Genomic DNA, 22345 nt, shown 5'->3' with positions numbered 1-22345 from the left:
GTCCCATTGCAGAGTACCGCCCCAATGCCGGACTGGCTGGCATCAGTTGAGATCTTCGTATCCCGAGAGGTGTCGAAGAACGCCAGTACCGGGGCTGTGGTGAGCTTAATTTTGAGCTCCTCCCATTCCTTCTGGTGTGCGGGCAGCCACTGGAACTCCGTGGACTTCTTAACTAGGTGGCGAAGAGCCGTTGTGTGGGAGGCAAGGTTGGGAATGAACTTCCCCAGGAAGTTGACCATGCCTAGAAAGCATGGCACTACTTTCTTGTCTGCCGGTTGCGACATGGCTGTAATGGCGCTCACCTTGTCTGCATCCGGACGGACCCCTGACCGGGATATATGGTCCCCCAGAAACTTTAGCTCAGTTTGGCCAAAGGAGCATTTTGCTCGGTTGAGGCGCAGGCCGTGTTCCCGTATCCGCGCAAAGACACGCTGGAGACGGCTGATGTGTTCCTGTGGTGTGGTGGACCAGATGATGCGTCGTCAACATAGACGCACACCCCTTCGATGCCCTCCATCATCTGCTCCATGATTCTGTGGAATACCTCGGATGCCGAGATGATACCAAACGGCATTCTGTTATAGCAGAACCTGCTGAAAGAAGTGTTGAAGGTGTACAGCTTCCTGCTGGACTGATCCAGTTGGATCTGCCAAAAACCCTTTGAGGCATCAAGCTTTGTGAAGATTTTAGCCCGGGCCATTTTGCTCGTGATCTCCTCCCGTTTGGGTATGGGGTAGTGTTCCCTCATGATGTTGTTGTTCAGGTCTTTCGGGTCGATGCAGATCCGGAGTTCGCCAGAGGGCTTTTTAACGCACACCATGGAGCTGACCCATGACATGGGCTCCATGACCCGGGATAGCACTCCTTGGTCCTGCAGGTCCTGCAGCTGCTGCTTGAGGCGGTCCCTGAGTGGTGCTGGGGCTCTACGAGGTGCGTGAATGACCGGGGTGGCATCTGGTTTGAGCCGTATTCTGTAGGTATAGGGCAGTGTGCCCATGCCTTCGAATGCCTCCTGGTTGTGGGCGAGGAGCGAGTGGAGCTGTGCCCTAAATTCAGCATCCGGGAAGTCTGACGTGCCTTCTGGAGACAGAGCGTGTACCCGCTGAACGAGGTGGAGAACCTTGCACGCCTGTGCGCCTAGCAGGGAGCCCTTTGATGAACCACAATTTTGAAGGACAGTGTGGCCTTATACGCACTGTGCGTCACCTGGAGCTGGCAGGATCCCATGGCCGGGATAACGTTTCCGTTGTAGTAGACCATCTTACAACGGGATGGCCGAATTGGTGGTCTGACCTTCAAGGTGTAGAAGGCTGACCATGCTATCAGGTTGGCGGAGGCACCAGTGTCCAGACGGAATGTGATTGGTGATCGGTTGACCGTTAGGGTGGCACACCATTCATCACCCAGATTGACACTGTTCACTGGCATCGGCTGGTGGGTCCTGCTTGGAGACATCCGGTTTCTGTCGTTGACCGCAACGAGGAAGGCTTCCCGGTCGTCTGTATCGCCGGTCTGTATATCGTCAGGGTATGACTCGGAGGCCTAATGGTCCGCACATCCCTGCGAGGCTGGCGGAATTGGGGAGCGTTGGCAGGTTGAGCTGCTCGGCAGCAGGCAGCGTAGTGGCCCATCTTGCCACAGCGGAGGCATTGTCGGTTCTTTGCTGGACATTGCCGCTTTAAATGTGCGGATCCACAGTTGCCGCACGTCGTGACGTCATGGCGTTCGTTGCGCAGTTCGGTCCTGCGTAGAGCGCGCCTGCGCGTCACGTCCCTCTGCGTCGACGTCTCTTTTGGCGCGTACAAGCGCGGGAGGCCGCGAAAAGCGCGCAAAATGGCCCCATTCATCTGGGCCGCGGGCCGGGTGGAACCCAATGGACTGGACCCGCTCGGCCTCGTAAGACACCTGCCCTGCCGATTCGGCCGCATAGGACCCCTGCTGTGCCGATTCGGCCGCCTGGAATTGGGAGTAGCGGCTGGTCGCGTTTTCATGGAGGATGCAGGCTTCGATGGCGGTGGCTAGGGTGAGGCTTTTAATTTTGAGGAGCTGCTGGCGTAGGGTGCCCGAGGTGACCCCAAAAACGATCTGGTCCCGAATCATGGAATCGGAGGTGGCCTCGTAACCGCAGGACTGCGCGAGGATACGGAGGTGTGTCAGGAAAGATTGAAATGGCTCATCCTTACCCTGCAGGCGCTGCTGGAAGAGGTACCTCTCGAAGTTCTCATTAACTTCCACGCTGAAGTGCTGCTCGAGTTTAAGAAGGACCGTCTTGTACTTCGTCTTGTCCTCACCTTCCGCGAACACCAGGGAGTTGTAGATGTGGATGGCGTGTTGCCCTGCCGTGAAGAGGAGGAGGGCGATTTTCCTGGTGTCCAAAGCATTCTCCCTTTCTGTGGCTTCTAGGAAGAGCTGGAAGCGCTGTTTAAACAGCTTCCAGTTAACGCCGAGGTTTCCAGCGATTTGGAGCGGCTGCAGCGGACTGATGGTGTCCATGGCGCAGGATGGTGGATTCCTGAGGATGCGTAGGTAGGTCTCACAGGTACTGGGTTCCAATCCTGGTACTATGTCGTGTTGGGTGCTCTGCTACACAGACGAACCAACACGGTTGCGGAAGGTACAACTCAGTTTTTATTACTAACGATTATTAACATTTGTAAGCTGGTTGCTGTGGTTCGTTCATTATCCTCTAACCTGTGGACCCAGCCTTAACACTATCTTGGAGAGGCACTCAGCACATGGTGAATGTCTGAGTGGCTTGCTGTGAGCTCTGTGCCCTGAGCTGTCTCCTGCTGGAATGAATCGGAAGTGTCGTGTTCCCCGTTTTATAGTGTGTCTGCTCTTGCTTGTGATTGGCTGTGATGTTGTGTGTGTATTGATTGGTCCGTTGATCTGTCCATCAGTGTGTATGTGTGTTTGCACCATGATGTTTATCTGAATATCATGACACTCCTCCAGCCCCCTCACCTCCCTCTGTAATCTCCTCCAGTCCATAAGACCATAAGACCATAAGACATCAGTCCTCCTACCCTCCCTCCGTAACCTCCTCCAGCCTCCTACCCTCCCTCCGTAATCCCCTCCAGCCCCCTCACTTCCCTCCGTAATCTCCTCCAGCCTCCTACCCTCCCTCCATAAGCCCCTCCAGTCCTCCTACCCTCCCTCCGTAATCTCTTCCAGCCCCCTCACCTCTCTATGTAATCTCAAAATACATGGTGAGATCGCGGGTGGATGAGGTGTGGGAGAGAGGGGTGTCTCAGGTGCCATAGGGACGCATTGGGGGCTCACTTGGTTGTCCCATGCGGACCTCCGCTTCTGTGACTGCCCGCGACCAGGCCCAACGCCCTCTGCTCCACGACAGTGAAGAGCCGCAGGGGGCCCCCTCCGGTCTTCTCCAACTCCTGGCGGTTGTGCGTAGCTCTTCTCCTGGAGGGGAGGGGGAGACAAACAATGCACAGTGTGAGACCCCCAGATGCGCGCAGCGCAGTGGGTCTACGACTGGTGGCCTGGCCATGGCGGGCGGTACGAGTGTTGGCATGTGATGCAGGGTGGGATGCGAGGGGCCTTCCGGTGGGGGGAGGGTGCAGTAGCCCTCTGGTGGGAGTGGGGTGAGGGCTGTGGGGTGTGTGGGACAGGGTGGTGCTGGAGGGGTGGAGGTAGTGACCCGCCATGTCTGGCCTGGGGGTTTGCCCATCCTAACATAGCACTGCGCTAGTTCCACCTGGCGAGAGTGATGGCCCATTAGCCCTGAATTGTTCAGGGATTGGCACCACCATACGGACCGTGAACACCCGCCCTTCAGTCCCGGCGTCAGCACTTAGTCTCTCAAACGGTGAATTCCGCCCAAAAGATGTGAAGTTATGAACTAAACATGCCAGAAAAAAATTGGGCTTGCCCATTAATTTAAAGTACCCTTTTAACAACAAGATGAGTCTTAATTACTGCAAAAAATCTCATTGGCAGAAACTTAACGTTCATAAGTGTGGAGTCTCATTCCTTCAGACTTGAATTATTGTCGACATTTTTTCTGTCTCTTTTATCTAGTTCTCAAAATCATGGTTCATTCCCCCCTCTTTATTTTGCTTTCTATTCATGATTAGTCATTGAATTAATGGCCCTCACTTCCTGTTTTATACTGTGTGCTACACATTATTGTATCAGTAATAATGCAGTGGTCTTGATTAATTTAATCTCAATTATTGGTGAGGTTCTGCACAGCTGTACTGACAGTATCCTGCATTCTTTTTACATTTACATTAATTAATAGGACCTAGAGTCAATGATTGTCAACAATCATTGAGTCGGAATGAAGATGCATCCGGAGGGCCTGGTCTCGGTGATGCTGTTACTGTCCCTGTGTTGGTGATACCCAGACGAATACAGTGTAAAGTAGGTACTTCTCTCTTGCACGTTATACCTTTGTTTCCTCTCGCTCCACCATTGGCGGCAGTGCCTTCAGTTGTCTGGGCTCTGAGCTCTGCAATTCCCACTCTGAGCTTCTCCACCTCTCTCCATCACAGAATTAACCCTTAAAATGTTCCTGTTTCAATATCTATCTCATGGGACTCTCTGTCAATTTCTTTCGGTTATGCTCCTGTGAAGCATCGTGGGATGTTTTGGAATGTGAAAGGTGCTCGAAGAGTCAATTGTTGTTGTTGAATCATTTTGATAAATATAGAATATGAAAGGATACCAGCGATTCTACCATCCGAGTTTAATCATTTTATTTCTTTGTAAATCTTTGTTTAAGCTCCATCTGGAGTATTGTGTCAAAGTCCAAACACTATACTTCAGGAAAGAGGTTAATTACTTTTTATTTTGGTTTATTTTCGGTATTGTTATAACCCTTGGCCTGACCCCAGGACGTAGGGGGAGATCCAATTAGAGACCAGTAAAAAAAATGTGAAGTTAAGATAAAGTTTGCAATACAAGACACTTACGAAGTGAATAAAGCCACAAGATCCATGGTTTTGGAGCAAATAAACAAAACATTACTATACAAATTCAGAAAGATAGAGCAATTTAAGTACCTATCTGGTACTCTAAACATTTAGGGTAAAGATGAGGTAAGTGTGAATTAACTGGCTAACTGTGATTGAACGCACCATACTACACCATGGATGACAGATGTGACCAAGCTCGATTCCCTGGATTTCTCAACAACCCTGATCACCCCAGCTGGGGCAGGCTGGGAGCACCGCCATCCGAATAATGGCCAACGCAAAACCCGTTTCGGGGCCTCCTGCCGAATTCATCGGCGTAGCTAGATTTAAACCTGGCGTTAACAGAGCCAGTGAATCTCCCCCTAATGCTCTGCTTTCATAGAAGCTAAAGACAAAAAATTGATCCCATTGCCTCATATCGAATATCTTCCTCACAAGTGTTTTATTCTTTCAGGGGATGTAGGCATCACTGACAAGGCCTGAATTTATTGCCCACCCCTAATTGCCCTTGAACTTAGTGGTTTAGTCAGCCATTTCAGAGGGCATTTACGAGTCATTGATTTCATTGTGAGTCTGGATCTGAGAGTCACATGTAGGCCAGACCGGGTAAGGACGGCAGATTTCCTTCCCTGAAGGACATCAGTGAACCAGATGGGTTTTTACAACAAACGATGATAGTTTTATGGCACCGTTACCGAGTTTAGCTTTCAATTCCAGATTTATTCGTTGAATTTAAGTTCCATTAGCTGCGGTGGTGGATTTGAACCGGTGCCCCCAGATCCTCTGGATTGCTGGTGTGGGGACATTACCGCAATGTCACCACATGATTCAATCAAACAATTCGCTATAGCAGAATTAGTATAAAGCTCTCCAGATGTTCAGCGTGTGTTGGTAACCTGTTCATCTTTCTGCCTCCAGACTTCCAGTCAGATATACTTGCTGCTGAAAGATGGTGTGAAATTCGGTGAAAACCCGGAGATTGAATTTCTGACACGCACTGAGAAAGTGAAGGTTCTGCCAGCTATTTGGAACAGCCAAACGCTTTGTGTGGAAGCTCTCGGTAAGAAGCACATCTCATTCCCACACAAGTTATTCATTGGCTGCGAAGAGATATCCTGAGGTTGTGATCAATATGAAAGTAAAATTGTGATAGATTTTCTGAAGTTGCGGCAGGTTAATTCGCTGACAATTTCACACAGCGACTAATTTCACCCCGGGCCAATTGGATTTAATGATAAATTATTGCCAGTTCTTGGGCCCTACACTTCAGGAAGGTTGTCAAGGCCTTGGGGAGGGTGCAGAGGAGATTTTACCAGAATGATTTCTGGGACCAGGTACTTCCGTTATGTGGGAAAGACTGGAGAAGCTGGGATTGTTCTCCTTAGAGCCGAGACGAATACGTGGCAATTTGATAAACGTGTTCGAAATCATGAATGGTTTTGATCAGAGTTTTATTCGGGAGAAACAGTTCCACTGGTAAGAGTATAGACTGGGGATAATCGGTAAAGGTACCAGTGGAGGAATGAGGAGAGTTTATTGTTTTGCATTGAGTAAATGTCTGAAGGGGAAAGGTTTATAGAACTTTGGGGAAAGTGCAGAGGGAGTGGATTAATTGAACAGTTCCTTTAGCTGGTTTAGCACACTGGGCTAAATCGCTGGCTTTTAAAGCAGACCAAGGCAGGCCAGCAGCACGGTTCAATTCCCGTACCAGCCTCCCCAAACAGGCACCGGAATGTGGTGACTAGGGGCTTTTCACAGTAACTTCATTTGAAGCCTACTTGTGACAATGAGCGATTTTTCATTTTTCATTTCAAAGAGCCAACACAGATGCAATGGGCCGAATGGTCTCCTGTGCTGGACGCTGGATTCCATTATTCTAATGCAACCTGATTTGGTTAACACGGGTTGGATCTCCTGTAAATCTGCAACACAATGAAACTGTATTTCATCAGTGCACGATGTGTGGGAAATAGGCCCTGTTTCTTCTATCCACATTGTGCAGTTATTATGTCTGTGAATCCAGTGTGCAATTTTCACAGGATGTGGCTCATGACAGTGAATGAGATGTACGAGTGACGAGTCAATATTTGACAATTGTTTGTTAAGGGAGAATTGTTAACCAGGACACGGGAATAGCTTCCCTCCTAAATCAAAATGTGCCAAGGGATGTTTAGCGGGCAGCTGTTTATCCGAGTGCTTGCAGCTCCGACGATGTCACATTCCCTCAACACTGTAACAGAGCAACGCCAGCACTGCGACTCTGGCACTGCGACGCCGGCACTGCGACTCCGGCACTGCGACGCCGGCACTGCGACTCCGGCACTGCGACGCCGGCACTGCGACTCCGGCACTGCGACTCTGGCACTGCGACGCCGGCACTGCGACTCCGGCACTGCGACGCCGGCACTGCGACTCCGGCACTGCGACGCCGGCACTGCGACTCCGGCACTGCGACGCCGACATTGCGACTCCGGCACTGCGACTCCGGCACTGCGACTCCGGCACTGCGACGCCGGCACTGCGACGCCGGCACTGCGACGCCGACACTGCGACGCCGGCACTGCGACGCCGGCACTGCGACGCCGGCACTGCGACTCCGGCACTGCGACGCCGGCACTGCGACGCCGGCACTGCGACGCCGGCACTGCGACGCCGACACTGCGACGCCGGCACTGCGACGCCGGCACTGCGACGCCGGCACTGCGACTCCGGCACTGCGACGCCGACATTGCGACTCCGGCACTGCGACGCCGGCACTGCGACTCCGGCACTGCGACGCCGGCACTGCGACGCCGGCACTGCGACGCCGACACTGCGACGCCGGCACAGCGACGCCGACACTGCGACGCCGACACTGCGACGCCGACACTGCGATGCTGGCACAGCGACGCCGACACTGCGACGCCGACACTGCGGTGCTGGCACTGCGACGCCGACACTGCGACTCCGACGCTGCGATGCCGGCACTGCGACGCCGACACTGCGACGCCGGCACTGCGACGCCGACACTGCGACTCCGGCATTGCGACGCCGGCACTGCGACGCCGGCACTGCGATGCCGACACTGCGACGCCGGCACTGCGACGCCGACACTGCGACGCCGACACTGCGATGCCGGCACTGTGACTCCGGCACTGCGACGCCGGCACTGCGACGCCGGCACTGCGACTCCGGCACTGCGACGCCGGCACTGCGATGCCGACACTGCGATGCCGACACTGCGACGCCGACACTGCGACGCCGACACTGCGATGCTGGCACTGCGATGCTGGCACTGCGACGCCGACACTGCGATGCCGGCACTGTGACTCCGGCACTGCGACGCCAGCACTGCGACTCCGGCACTGCGACGCCGGCACTGCGACGCTGACACTGCGACGGCGACACTGCGATGCTGGCACTGCGATGCCAGCACTGCGACGCCGACACTGCGACTCCGGCACTGTGACTCCGGCACTGCGACGCCGGCACTGCGACTCCGGCACTGCGACGCCGGCACTGCGATGCCGGCACTGCGACGCCGGCACTGCGACGCCGACACTGCGACGCCGGCACTGCGACTCCGGCAATGCGACGCCGGCACTGCGACACCGACACTGCGACGCCGGCACTGCGACTCCGGCACTGCGACGCCGGCACTGCTACTCTGGCACTGCGACGCCGGCACTGCGACTCCGGCACTGCGACGCCGGCACTGCGACTCCGGCAATGCGACGCCGGCACTGCGACACCGACACTGCGACGCCGGCACTGCAACGCCAACACTGCGACTCCGGCACTGCGACTCCGGCACTGCGACTCCAGCACTGCGATGCCGACACTGCGACTCTGGCACTGCGACTCCAGCACTGCGATGCCGGCGCTGCGACTCCGGCACTGCGACTCCGGCACTGCGACTCCAGCACTGCGATGCCGGCACTGCGACTCTGGCACTGCGACGCCGGCACTGCGACTCCGGCACTGCGACTCTGGCACTGCGACGCAGGCACTGCGACGCCGACACTGCGACGCCGGCACTGCGACTCCGGCACTGCGATGCCGGCACTGCTACTCCGGCACTGCGACGCCGGCACTGCGACTCCGGCAATACGACGCCGGCACTGCGACTCCGGCACTGCGACTCCGGCACTGCGACTCCAGCACTGCGACTCCGGCACTGCGACTCCGGCACTGCGACTCCGGCACTGCGACGCCGGCACTGCGACGCCGGCACTGCGACTCCGGCACTGCGACTCCGGCACTGCGACTCCGGCACTGCGACTCCGGCACTGCGACTCCGGCACTGCGACTCCGGCACTGCGACTCCGGCAATGCGACGCCAGCACTGCAACACCGACACTGCGACGCCGGCACTGCGACGCCGACACTGCGACTCCAGCACTGCGACTCCGGCACTGCGACGCCGGCACTGCGACGCCGACACTGCGACGCCGGCACTGCGACGCCGGCACTGCGACGCCGACACTGCGATGCCGACACTGCGATGCCGGCACTGTGACTCCGGCACTGCGACGCCGGCACTGCGACGCCGGCACTGCGACTCCGGCACTGCGACGCCGGCACTGCGACGCCGACACTGCGACGCCGACACTGCGATGCTGGCACTGCGATGCTGGCACTGCGACGCCGACACTGCGATGCCGGCACTGTGACTCCGGCACTGCGACGCTGGCACTGCGACGCCGGCACTGCGACGCCGGCACTGAGACTCCGGCACTGCGACGCCGGCACTGCGACGCCGACACTGCGACGGCGACTCTGCGATGCTGGCACTGCGATGCCAGTACTGCGACGCAGACACTGCGACTCCGGCACTGTGACTCCGGCACTGCGACGCCGGCACTGCGACTCCGGCACTGCGACGCCGGCACTGCGATGCCAGCACTGCGACGCCGGCACTGCGACGCCGACACTGCGACGCCGGCACTGCGACTCCGGCAATGCGACGCCGGCACTGCGACACCGACACTGCGACGCCGGCACTGCGACTCCGGCACTGCGACGCCGGCACTGCTACTCCGGCACTGCGACGCCGGCACTGCGACTCCGGCACTCCGACGCCGGCACTGCGACTCCGGCAATGCGACGCCGGCACTGCGACACCGACACTGCGACGCCGGCACTGCGACGCCGACACTGCGACTCCGGCACTGCGACTCCGGCACTGCGACTCCAGCACTGCGATGCCGACACTGTGACTCCGGCACTGCGACTCCAGCACTGCGATGCCGGCACTGCGACTCCGGCACTGCGACGCCGGCACTGCGACTCCGGCACTGCGACTCCGGCACTGCGACTCCAGCACTGCGATGCCGGCACTGCGAATCTGGCACTGCGACGCCGGCACTGCGACTCCGGCACTGCGACTCCGGCACTGCGACGCCGACACTGCGACGCCGGCACTGCGACTCCGGCACTGCGATGCCGGCACTGCTACTCCGGCACTGCGACGCCGGCACTGCGACTCCGGCAATGCGACGCCGGCACTGCGACTCCGGCACTGCGACTCCGGCACTGCGACTCCAGCACTGCGACTCCGGCACTGCAACGCCAGCACTGCGACTCCGGCACTGCGACGGCGGCTCTGCGACTCCGGCACTGCGACTCCGGCACTGCGACTCCAGCACTGCGACTCCGGCACTGCGACGCCGGCACTGCGACGCCGGCACTGCGACTCCGGCACTGCGACTCCGGCACTGCGACTCCGGCACTGCGACTCCGGCACTGCGACGCCGGCACTGCGACTCCGGCACTGCGACTCCGGCACTGCGACTCCAGCACTGCGACTCCGGCACTGCGACGCCGGCACTGCGACTCCGGCAATGCGACGCCGGCACTGCGACACCGACACTGCGACACCGACACTGCGACGCCGGCACTGCGACGCCGACACTGCGACTCCAGCACTGCGACTCCGGCACTGCGACGCCGGCACTGCGACTCCGGCACTGCGACTCCAGCACTGCGACTCCGACACTGCGACACCGACACTGCGACGCCGGCACTGCGACGCCGACACTGCGACGCCGGCACTGCGGCGCCGACACTGCGACACCGACACTGCGACGCCGACACTGCGACGCCGACACTGCGGCGCCGACACTGCGACACCAACACTGCGACGCCGGCACTGCGGCGCCGACACTGCGACACCGGCACTGCGACGCCGGCACTGCGACGCCGACACTGCGACTCCGGCACTGCGACGCCGGCACTGCGGCGCCGACACTGCGACGCCGACACTGCGACGCCGGCACTGCGACTCCGGCACTGCGACACCGGCACTGCGACGCCGGCACTGCGACGCCGACACTGCGACTCCGGCACTGCGACTCCGGCACTGTGACACCGACACTGCGACGCCGACACTGCGACTCCGGCACTGCGACGCCGACACTGCGACGCCGGCACTGCGACTCCGGCACTGCGACACCGGCACTGCGACGCCGGCACTGCGACGCCGACACTGCGACTCCGGCACTGCGACTCCGGCACTGTGACACCGACACTGCGACGCCGACACTGCGACACCAGCACTGCGGCGCCGACACTGCGACGCCGACACTGCGACACCGGCACTGCGACGCCGGCACTGCGACTCCGGCACTGCGACGCCGACACTGCGGCACCGTCACAGTGCTAACCACTGTGGCCCCGTGCCGGGTTTCCTCCGGGTGCTCCGCTTTCCTCCCTCAATCCAAAGATGCACAGTTAAGGTGGATTGGCCGTGCTAAATTGCCCCTTAGGGTGGGGTTGCAGGAACAGGATGGAGAATTGGGCCTAGGTGGGGTGGTCTTTCGAAGGGTCGGTGCAGACTCGATGGGCTGAATGGCCTCCTTCTGCAGTGTAGGGATTCTATGATTCTAGTCTGGATGTCAGGGTCTGTGTATTGATGGAGGCCAGTCAATGTCAGGGAAGTGGGCCCAATTTAAGTTGTCCCATTTTAAGCCGTTCCTAATTAACGTTGGTCAGTAAGCCGTTGGCAGCTGGATGGTGGGGGGGGGGGGGGGGTAGGTTTGATATGGCGGATACCACACCCCTTCAGGTAGTCCTCTAATCCGGCTGATGTGTGTGGTGATGTGCATCAATGTAAATACATGTAGGCCAGCTAGACTCTAGAGGGAGCACCAAAGGCATCACACACACACACTCAACCAATAGATCAGGTAGATAGGACACGACCAATGGACATTCACGATACACAAGGAGGTGACACCACCACAGGAGGGCATTACACCAACCCATATATAAAGGACACCACACACATGATCTGCCTCTTTCCAGTGGAGACAGTCAGTGAGTAGAGACACAGGGTTGATTCAATATTACACCCACCACATGGATTTCAGCAACTGGTTAGTCAGTCTGGGTAGCTATAGTAGGATTAACAGTAGTGTCGAACCCAAGTAATAGAAGTGTAAATAGTTTAATAAACGTGTTGAAGTTATCTCCACGTCGGAACCTTCCTTTGTCAAGTGCACCACAAGGAAGCCGCTTATGTTACACCGAGAACATAACACATCAATGTGAACGGAGCACCGTTATTGCTCGCAAGTTGTTCAGGTCACCCAAATCTTGCAAATACCTGGTCAAGCCTTTCTATGGTCTGTTCTGGAGTTGTCGATTTGATGATGACAACATCCGGTCAATTCGAATGCCCATCAACCATGACCAAAAACATGTGTCCTTCGACTGGTCCCACATTATCGACATGGATTAATTGCCATGACCTGATAGGCCACTCCCATGGGTTCCAAGGTTGGATAGGTGATGCATTTCGCAACACAGCGCAGGATTGGCATAACTCCACCTTCTCCTCTATGTGGGCATCTAACCCGGGTACCAGACGTACCTTCTCCCAACTCCTTCATTCTAACTCCACCGGGATGGCCCTCGTACAGTTGTACCAGGATTCTAATCGGTAGACATGGTGGAATGATTACAGCTCAGATTCCTATTATATTTGTTTGACATTTCGGTAAGCACACTCACAATCTTTTGTCCAGAGCCAAGCCTGTTTATTACAAAGCAACGTGTGTTAAGGCTTCAGCCTTGTTGCTAAGTGCAGTATGAACTATCCAGAGTCATTTAATAATCCTGGAAATGACCTTAACTGAGCCATGTTTGCAGTCGTGGAGAATCCAGGATCTCTGATAGCTTCCTCGGCTCTTTGTGAGGACCGTCTTTGTCGATGATGTGTCCAGGATAGTGAATAAACAATTTCAAACATTCGCGCTGCTCTCTCTTGACCCTGAGACTATGTAGTTGCAGCTTTCCCAGAGTAGCTTGTCTATTCTTTCCATGCTCTTCATCATTCAAACCTGTAATCAAAATGTTTTCCAGGTGGCATCACACACCTGAACTCACTCAAAATCTGATCCATAGATCTTTGGGCCAGAGCCGGTGCTGATGTTATCCCAAACGGAAGCCTCCGATACCGAAACAGACCCTTGTGTGTCACTATAGTCAGTAATGGCTGAGACTCAATCACTACCTTCATTTGCCAATTGGCTTGGGAGAGATTATTTGGCCACCTGAGAAGCCGGCAAATAGATCTCCGATAAATGGTCGAGGGGACTGGTCAGCTCATAATACGGAGCTGATAATCATTATGAAATCCCCACATATTCGTACTGAACCATCCTTCGTTAACTCTGGAACGAATGGGGCTGCCCAATCGCTGGTGGTAACAGTCTCAATGACTCCTGTCTTCAGTAACCTCTCGAGTTCTTCTTCCACTTTAGGTCGAATATCGTAAGGTGCGGTACAGGCTTCCCAACACTTAGGCACGCTGTCTGCCTTTATCTTGAGTTTCACTTCAACCCCAGTCATGGATCCAAGTGACTCCTCGAATGCATTCACATACTTTCTCAGAAATGGTTGACGATCATTCATAGAATCAACAAGTTGGTTCATGATGGCCCAGTTTAGCTTAATCTTCCTTATCCAAGATCTCCCAAACAATGCTGGAAAGTTTCTTTGAACAATGTGAAGAGGCAACTCCACTTCCTGCTCATTAACTTCCACAGTCACCTCGATGAAGTCCTTCAGTGGCCAACCTCCTTGGTAAATGTTCTCAAGACCACATCAGATGGTTGCAATGGCAGATACTTCAATTTCTGGTGGAATATCTATTCAGGTATAAGTGATACTGCAGCGCCCGTATCCACTTCCACCTTAATAGCGTTCCCGTTTAATTTTGGATCGACCCAATATTGTTGCTGGTCTCCTTGTACTGCTAGAACTGAGCTCACATTCCTTAAGCTGATTTGACACGTTGACTCTCGGTGAGTCTTCAGTTGGATCACTGAACTGGTAAACACGTGCTGTAGACTATGTTGTGTTTTTCTTGGTACACTTGCTTTCTGCTGATGAAGGTTGGCGTGACCACCTGCCTTGGCAATGTGACCAACTTTACCACAAGAACACGCACGAACAGACTCAAAAACAGCTTCTTCCCCACTGTCACCAGACTCCTAAATGACCCTCTTATGGACTGATTTCATTAACACTGCACCCTGTATGCTTCATCCGATGCCAGTGCTTATGTAGTTACATTGTATATGTTGTGTTGCCCTAGTATATATTTTCTTTTATTCCCTTTTCTTCTCATGTACTTAATAATCTGTTGAGCTGCTCGCAGAAAAATACTTTTCACTGTACCTCGGTACACGTGACAATAAACAAACCCAATCCAATCCAACAGTTTCTGCATTTGGTCTCCTTGCTCCAACAATCTCCAGCCAGATGTCCCACTTGGCCGCAGCGATGACCTGGAAGGTTCTCGGTGGATCGGCTTCTCACAGGCTCCATCTTATGGACTTTAGCTCGAACTCCAATCTTCTCTCACAGCAAGTTCCATAGACGTTGCGATTTTTATATCAGATTTTAGAGTTAATGCCCCTTTAGTCAACAATCTCCTTTGGGTGGATTCATTCCCGAGGCCGCAAACCAATCGGTTACGAAGCGTATCCTCCAAAGTTTGGCCAAATTCACAATATTTTGCTAGCTTTCATAGTGATGCAACAAGTAGTGAAACGTTTCCCTTCCTCCTGTGCACGATGGTGAAAGTGGAATCTTTCAGCTATTAGCAGTGGACAGGGAGAGAAATGTTCTTGCGAGACAGTCACTAACTCACATACGATGTGTCTCCAGGTTTAGCCGAGGTTCTAAATCGTGCAACAACGTGAATGTTTTCCTCCCAGCTGAGCAGAGACAGGTCCCGGTGCGCAGGTCTGCTGGTGTCCGATTGGCTTGAAGGAACGACTGGAACCTTTCCTGATAAGAATTCCATGTCCCCTCCTCCTCATCAAACGTGTCCAGGCCGCATTTTCTTCCCACCATTTTTGGATTGCAGCTCCCTGATCTGTGCTGCTCAGCTTTCAATCTGTCTTCCGGCAGCACAGTAGCACAGTGGTTAGCACAGTGGTTACTTCACCTCTCCAGGTTCGCAGGTTCGATTCCTGGCTTGGGTCACTATCTGTGCGGAGTCTGCATGTTCTTCCTGTGCCTGCGTGGATTTCCTCCGGGGGCAGGTTAATTAATTAATTAGGTTCGGTGAATTGACCGTGCTGAATTGCCCTTAGTGTCCAAAAAAAGATTAGGTGGGGTTACTGGGTTATGGGGATAGGGTGGGGGTGTGGGCTTGAGAAGGGTGCTCTTTCCATAGGCTGGTGCAGACTCGATGGGCCGAATGTCCTCCTTCTGTATGTACAGTCTATGATTCTAAATTCTATGATTCTATGATTCGCTGCTGTATAATTTCTCTCTGCTGAAAGCAAACAATCTCTCAGCACGCAGGCAGAGCAGTTGTTTCTGTGCCTATCGATTCCCGGGTAGTGGGTCACAGAGTCGCAACTCCACGCTCCCGCGGACCGTTTCAGTGCCTCGTGCATTGTCTCCGCAGCACTACAACGGGAAGTATACTGGAAACTCCCATCCTCCGTTTGAAGCAAGCCCCCAGAGGCTTGCAGTTGACTGAGAGCTTTTTAAACTTCCTAATGTCAGGCGGTTCATTGAATACTTCCTTGTCAAATTTCTCCTTCCAAAGTGTATCACCTCACACTTTCCAGGGTTAATTTCTGTCCATTTGACCATCCCGTCTATATCTTCCTAACCCAAGACACTCAACCTCACTGTTAACCACCCAGCCAATTTTTGTGTCGTCTGCAAACTTACTGATCGTAACCCCCCACAGAGTCACCTATGCCCGTTTATACAAGTGACAAATAATAGGGGGCCCACCACGGATCCTGTGGTACCCCACTGGTCACTGGCTTCCAATCACTAAAGCAGCCGTCTGTCATCACCCTCTGTCTCCTACAGCTCAGCCAGATTTGAATCCACCTTATCAAGTTCCCTGTAACCCATGTACATTTGCCTTTTTTATAAGTCTCCCATGTGGGACCTTGTCAAAGGCTTTGCTGAAATTCATATAAACTACATCAACTGCACTACCCACATCTACACACCTGGCCACCTCCTCAAAAAATGTAATCCAACTTTGTTAGGCATGACCTCCCTCTGACAAAGCCATGCTGACTCTCCCTGATCAAACCTTGCCTCTCCAACTGGAGATAGATTCTCTCCTTCAGAATTTTCTCCAATAGTTTCCCCACCACTGACGTGAGACTCTCTGGTCTGTGGTTCCCTGGCTTGTCTCTACAACCCTTCTTAAATAGTGGGACCACATTTGTGGTTCTCCAGTCCTCTGGCACCTACCCCTCGGCCAGAGAGGAATTAATTATTTGGGTCAGAGCCCCTGCCTCCCACAGCAGCCTTGGACATAATTCATCCGGACCTGGAGATTTGTTCACTTTGAAGCCTGCCAACACCTCCAATAGCTTGTCACTCCCTGTGATAATTTGCTCAAGAGACTCACAGTTGCTCTCCCTGAGTTCCATATCTACCTCTCATTCTCTTGGGTGAAGACAGATGTGAAGCATTCATTCAACACTCTACCAATGTCCTCTGGCTCTACCCACTGATTGTCCCCAAGGTTCCTAATGGGCCCCTCTCTATCCCTGGTTATCCTCTCCCCATTGATATACTTATAGAATATTCTGGGATTGTCCCTACTTTTACCAGCCAGATCTTTCTCGCATCCCTTCTTTGCTCTCCTAATTGTTTTCTGATGCTCCATCCTGCACTTGCTGTACTCCACTAATGCCTCCGTTGATTTGCCCCCCTTGTACTTGCTAAAAGCCTCTCTTTTTCTTCTCCTCGTATCCTGACTGCCTCTGGTCATCCATGGTTCTCTGGGCTTGTTACTCCTTCCTATTACCCTCGAAGGAAAATGTTGGGCCTGTACCCTTCCCATTTCCCTTTTCAATGCCTCCCACTGCTCTCCTGTATATTCCCCACAACTAACTCTTCCCAGTCTACCTTGGCCAGATCCTGCCTTATTTTATTAAAATCCACTCTCCCCAAAACCAAAACCTTTCTTTGGAACTGTAGCACAATCAATCACTCACGAGACGAGATGAGAAGGAGTCAATCGATGGCTTTATTACACAGACTTGTTCCCCAGCAGCACAGTTACAGAATGCGGCTGCTGGGAGAACCCGGACTCTTATACTCCGCCTTACTTGGTGGAGCCAGTAGGCGGCTGATCCAATCGGGACCCGGCGTCTATCCACCAATAGCCTCTCGGCATCACAGGGTACCATAATACCCCTAATGCATACCACCACAGGAACTTGTCCATTTCTTTGTCCATAACAAACTTAAATTGTACCATGTTGTGGTCGCTGTCACCAAAATGCTCCCCCACCAACATATCAACCACCTGTCCGGCTTCATTCCCCAGAATTAGGTCCAACGCTGCAATGTCCCTCTACATATTGAGTTAAAAAGTTCTCCTGTATACATTTTAAGAAATTCATTCCATCTTAGCCCTTAACACAGTGACTATCCCAATTAAAGTTGTGAAAGTTGAATTCACCTAATAATTTTTTTAAAATATCTTTTTATTGGCATCTCTCACATTTATAAACAATTGTATATATACACATCACATTTTTCTTACCCGCGTTAATTTACTTTATTGTACAGAGTGGTTTATTTTGTCTTTCATTTAGCTGAGCCTATGTACATTTTGCCGCCCTCCCTCCTTTTCTGTTCTTTTGTGGTTTCCCCACTCCCCCCCCCCCCCCCCCCGCCCCCCCTTCCCAGGTTGCGCAGTCCTTTGTTTCTTCATCTATCTTGTTTTTTTATTCTTAACTTACTCCTCGTTGCTGGCGTCGAACAGGTTTTGGAACAGGCCGACAAACTGCCCCCAAGTCTCCAGGAAGCCTTCCTCTGACCCTCGGATGGCGTACTTAATATTCTCCAGGTGGAGAAATTCCGAGAGGTCAGCGAGCCAGTCTGCAGCTGTGGGTGGTGCTGCCGATCGCCAGCCGAGCAGGATTCTCCGGCGGGCGATTAGGGAAGCGAAAGCGAGGGCCTTGGCCTCCTTCCCCATGTGTAGCTCTGGCTGCTCCGATACCCCGAAGATTGCCACTCTCGGGCATGGCTTCACCCTCACCCCCACAACCTTGGACATTGCCTCGGAGAAGGCTGTCCAGAACCCAGCAAGCTTGGGGCAAGCCCAAAACATGTGGGTGTGGTTGGCCGGGCCCCTCTGGCACCGCTCACATTTGTCCTACACCTCCGGGAAGAACCTGCTCATTCGGGTTCTGTCAGGTGCGCTCTGTGCACCACTTTCAGCTGCATTAGGCTCAGCCTTGCGCAGGAGGAGGTGAAGTTCACCCTGCTCAGTGCTTCACTTCAGAGTCCCCATCCTACCTCTGTCCCCAGTTCCTCCTCCCATTTTACCTAAATATTTTTACACACCTCCACAAATTGTGCACATATTTGCTCCTCAATTTCCCGCTGGCTATCTGGGGGTCTATAATAAACACATAGCAATGTGGCTGTCCCTTTTTTATTTCTAAGCTCGACCCTCAAAGATATCATCTTTCCTTACCGCAGTAAGTAACTCCTTAACTAAAAATGCAATACCTCCTCCTCATTCGCCCCCTCCTCTGTCTCGTCTGAAGATTCTAAATCCCGGAATGTTGAGCTGCCAGCCCTGCCCCTCCCTGAACCACATCTCCGAGATGGCTACTATATCACAATTCCACATGTCAATCCTCATCCTTAACTAATCTGTTTAACCTGTAACACCCCTGGCATTGAAGTAGAGGACATCCAGCCTGGCCTTACTCCCTTGAAACTTAATGCAGCTTTATTCTCTCCAACTTGATTGCTTTACACCAACCAATGATGTTACTCTGATACATAACAATATTTATAGTGGGCAATTCAGCGATGGTGATGCCACTGAATACTGAGCAGCAATGGTTAGATCCTGTCTTGTTGGAGATGTTGTCCTCGAGTCCAAGGTGTCCTCTTACACCAGTCGCTGAAGGTAAGCATGCAGGTGCAGCAGGCGGTAAAGAAGGCTAATGATATGCTGGCCTTCATAGTGAGAGGATTCGAGTGCAGGAGCAGGGATGTGTTGCTGCAATTATCCAGGGCCTTGGTGAGGCCACACCTGGAATATTTGATGCAGTTCAAGTCTCCTTATCTGAGGAAGGATGTTCTTGCTCTTGAGGGAGTGCAGCGAAGGTTTACCAGACTGATTCCAGGATTGGCCGGACTGATCTATAAGGAGAGTTTGAATCGGTTAGGATTGTATTTGTTGGAGTTTAGAAAAATGATGGGGGATCTCCTAGAAACCTATAAAATTCTAACAGGACTGGACAGGGTAGATGCAGGAAGGATGTTCCCGATGGTGGGTGTGGCCAGAGCCAGGAAATCTCTTCACCCAGAGAGTGGTCGGCCTGTGGAATTCGTTACCACAGGAAGTAGTTGAGGCCAAAACATTGTATGTTTTCAAGAAGTAGTTAGATATAGCACTTAGGGCAAAGGGGATCAAAGGATATGGGGAGAAAGCAGGATTAGGCTTTTGAGTTGGGTGATCAGTCATGATCATAATGAAGGGGGGAGCAGGCTCGAAGGGCCGAATGGCCTCCTCCTGCTCCTATTTTCTATGTCTCTATGATCATAGCCTGCCACTTGTGTGACATGAATGTAAGTTGCCATTTGTCAGCCAAGCCTTGATATTATCCAGGTCTTGCTGCATTTGGACATGGACTGCTTCATTATCTGAGGAGTCGCGAATGATGCTGAACATTGTGCAGTCATCAGCGAATATCCCCACTTCTGACCTTATGATGGAAGGGAGGTCATTGATGAAGCAGCTGAAGATGGTTGGGGCCGAGGACACGACCCTGAGGAACTCCTGCAGTGATATCCTGGAGCTGAGATGATTGACCTCCAACCACCACAACATCTTCCTTTGTGCCGGGTATGACTCCAACCAGTGGGCAGTCAAGGGCAGTCACCCTCACCTCGCCTCTGGCATTCAGCTCTATTGTCCATGTTTGAACCAAGGCTGTAATGAGGTCAGGAGCTGAGTGACCCTGGCGGAACCCAAACTGATCATGATTAATCCAATAACCCAAACTGGTTATTGCTGAGTAAGTGCTGCTTGTTCGCACTGCTGATGACTCCCTCCATCACTTTGTTGCTGATCGACAGTAGCCAGTTGGGATTGGCTGGATTTGGATGGGTCCTGTTTTTAATGTACAGCTTCTTGACATGGAGGGATGTGCAAGAGTTTAATTTGTTGGTGCACTTGCCAATGGACCCATTAAAGAAGGATAGGTTCTTCAGAAATAATCAATAAACGACCATTCATTCTTAGCTGAAAAAAAGTAATTCTCACACTGAACATTGGAAGATCTTGATTCATTTTATGCGACATTCCCAGCACTGGGCACAATTTTACAGCCACGATGAACCCGCAAAGCAGCTCGTCGCGGCGCAGCCTGGCCGATAGAAGCCTGGAGACCCCGCTCCCAGATCTACATGGCTCCTAACGCCTCGCAAGATCTAAAGCGATATTGCGAGACGGTGCAATGTAAACCACACCCATTGTGGGCGGGATCATTTTTTAGCAAATCTGCATATTAAGACCATAAGAACTAGGAGCAGGAGTAGGCCATCTGGCCCCTCGAGCCTGCTCCGCCATTCAATGAGATCATGGCTGATCTTTTGTGGACTCAGCTCCACTTTCCGGCCCGAACACCATAACCCTTAATCCCTTTATTCTTTAAAAAACTATCTAACTTTATCTTAAAAACATTTAATGAAGGAGCCTCTACTGCTTCACTGGGCAAGGAATTCCATAGATTCACAACCCTTTGGGTGAAGAAGTTCCTCCTAAACTCAATCCTAAATCTACTTCCTCTTATTTTGAGGCTATGCCCCCTAGTTCTGCTTTCCCCGACCAGTGGAAACAACCTGCCCACATCTATCCTGTCTATTCCCTTCATAATTTTATATGTTTCTATAAGATCCCCCCTCATCCTTCTAAATTCCAACGAGTACAGTCCCAGTCTACTCAACCTCTCCTCGTAATCCAACCCCTTCAGCTCTGGGATTAACCTAGTGAATCTCCTCTACACACCCTCCATTGCCAGTACGCCCTTTCTCAAGTAAGGAGACCAAAACTGAACACAATACTCCAGGTGTGACCTCACTAACACCTTATATAATTGCAGCATAACCTCCCTAGTCTTAAACTCCATCCCTCTAGCAATGAAGGACAAAATTCCATTTGCCTTCTTAATTACCTGTTGCACCTGTAAACCAACTTTTTGTGACTCATGCACTAGCACACCCAGGTCTCTCTGCACAGCAGCATGTTTTAATATTTTATCATTGAAATAATAATCCCTTTTGCTGTTTTTCCTACCAAAATGGATAACCTCACATTTGTCAACATTGTATTCCATCTGCCAGACCCTAGCCCACTAATTTAGCCTATCCAAATCCCTCTGCAGACTTCCAGTATCCTCTGCACTTTTTGTTTTACCACTCATCTTAGTGTCGTCTGCAAACTTGGATACATTGCCCTTGGTCCCCAACTCCAAATCATCTATGTAAATTGTGAGCAATTGTGGACATTCTATAAACTCCTCCTCAAGGCTGTCTTGACAGACCTGGTTAAACCAATCGACTTGTAGATTAAAATTCCCCATGATAACTGCTGTACCATTTCTACATGCATCCGTTATTTCTTTGTTTATTGCCTGCCCCACCATAATGTTACTATTTGGTGGCCTATAGACTACTCCTATCAGTTACTTTTTCGCCTTACTATTCCTGATTTCCGCCCAAATGGTTCAACCTTATCCTCCATAGCACCGATGTCATCCCTTACTATTTCCCGGATGTCATCCTTAAATAACAGAGCTACACCACCATATTAAAGCGAGACAGCTGGGGCGAAATTCTCCGGAAACGGTGCGATGTCCGCCGACTGGCGCCCAGAACGGCGCAAATCAGACGGGCATCGC

The 22345-nt window shown here is 52.7% G+C and overlaps 1 protein-coding gene across 1 annotated transcript in view; it reads left to right on the top strand.

The window, feature by feature from the left end:
- The window catches only part of LOC140408255 (B-cell scaffold protein with ankyrin repeats-like), a 513048-nt gene that overhangs the window by 86871 nt on the left and 403832 nt on the right, over window positions 1-22345 (top strand). The window contains exons 4-5 of the mRNA XM_072495211.1: window positions 4262-4383; window positions 5856-5997. Coding sequence (XP_072351312.1) covers window positions 4262-4383; window positions 5856-5997 — 264 coding nt within the window. The remainder of the gene's footprint in view (window positions 1-4261; window positions 4384-5855; window positions 5998-22345) is intronic.

The sequence above is a fragment of the Scyliorhinus torazame genome, chromosome 3 (genome assembly GCF_047496885.1).
Source record: "Scyliorhinus torazame isolate Kashiwa2021f chromosome 3, sScyTor2.1, whole genome shotgun sequence".
NCBI classification, from domain to species: Eukaryota; Metazoa; Chordata; class Chondrichthyes; order Carcharhiniformes; family Scyliorhinidae; genus Scyliorhinus; species Scyliorhinus torazame.
Note: the sequence above shows the minus strand (reverse complement) of the source record. Positions and strands in the feature narration are given on the sequence as shown.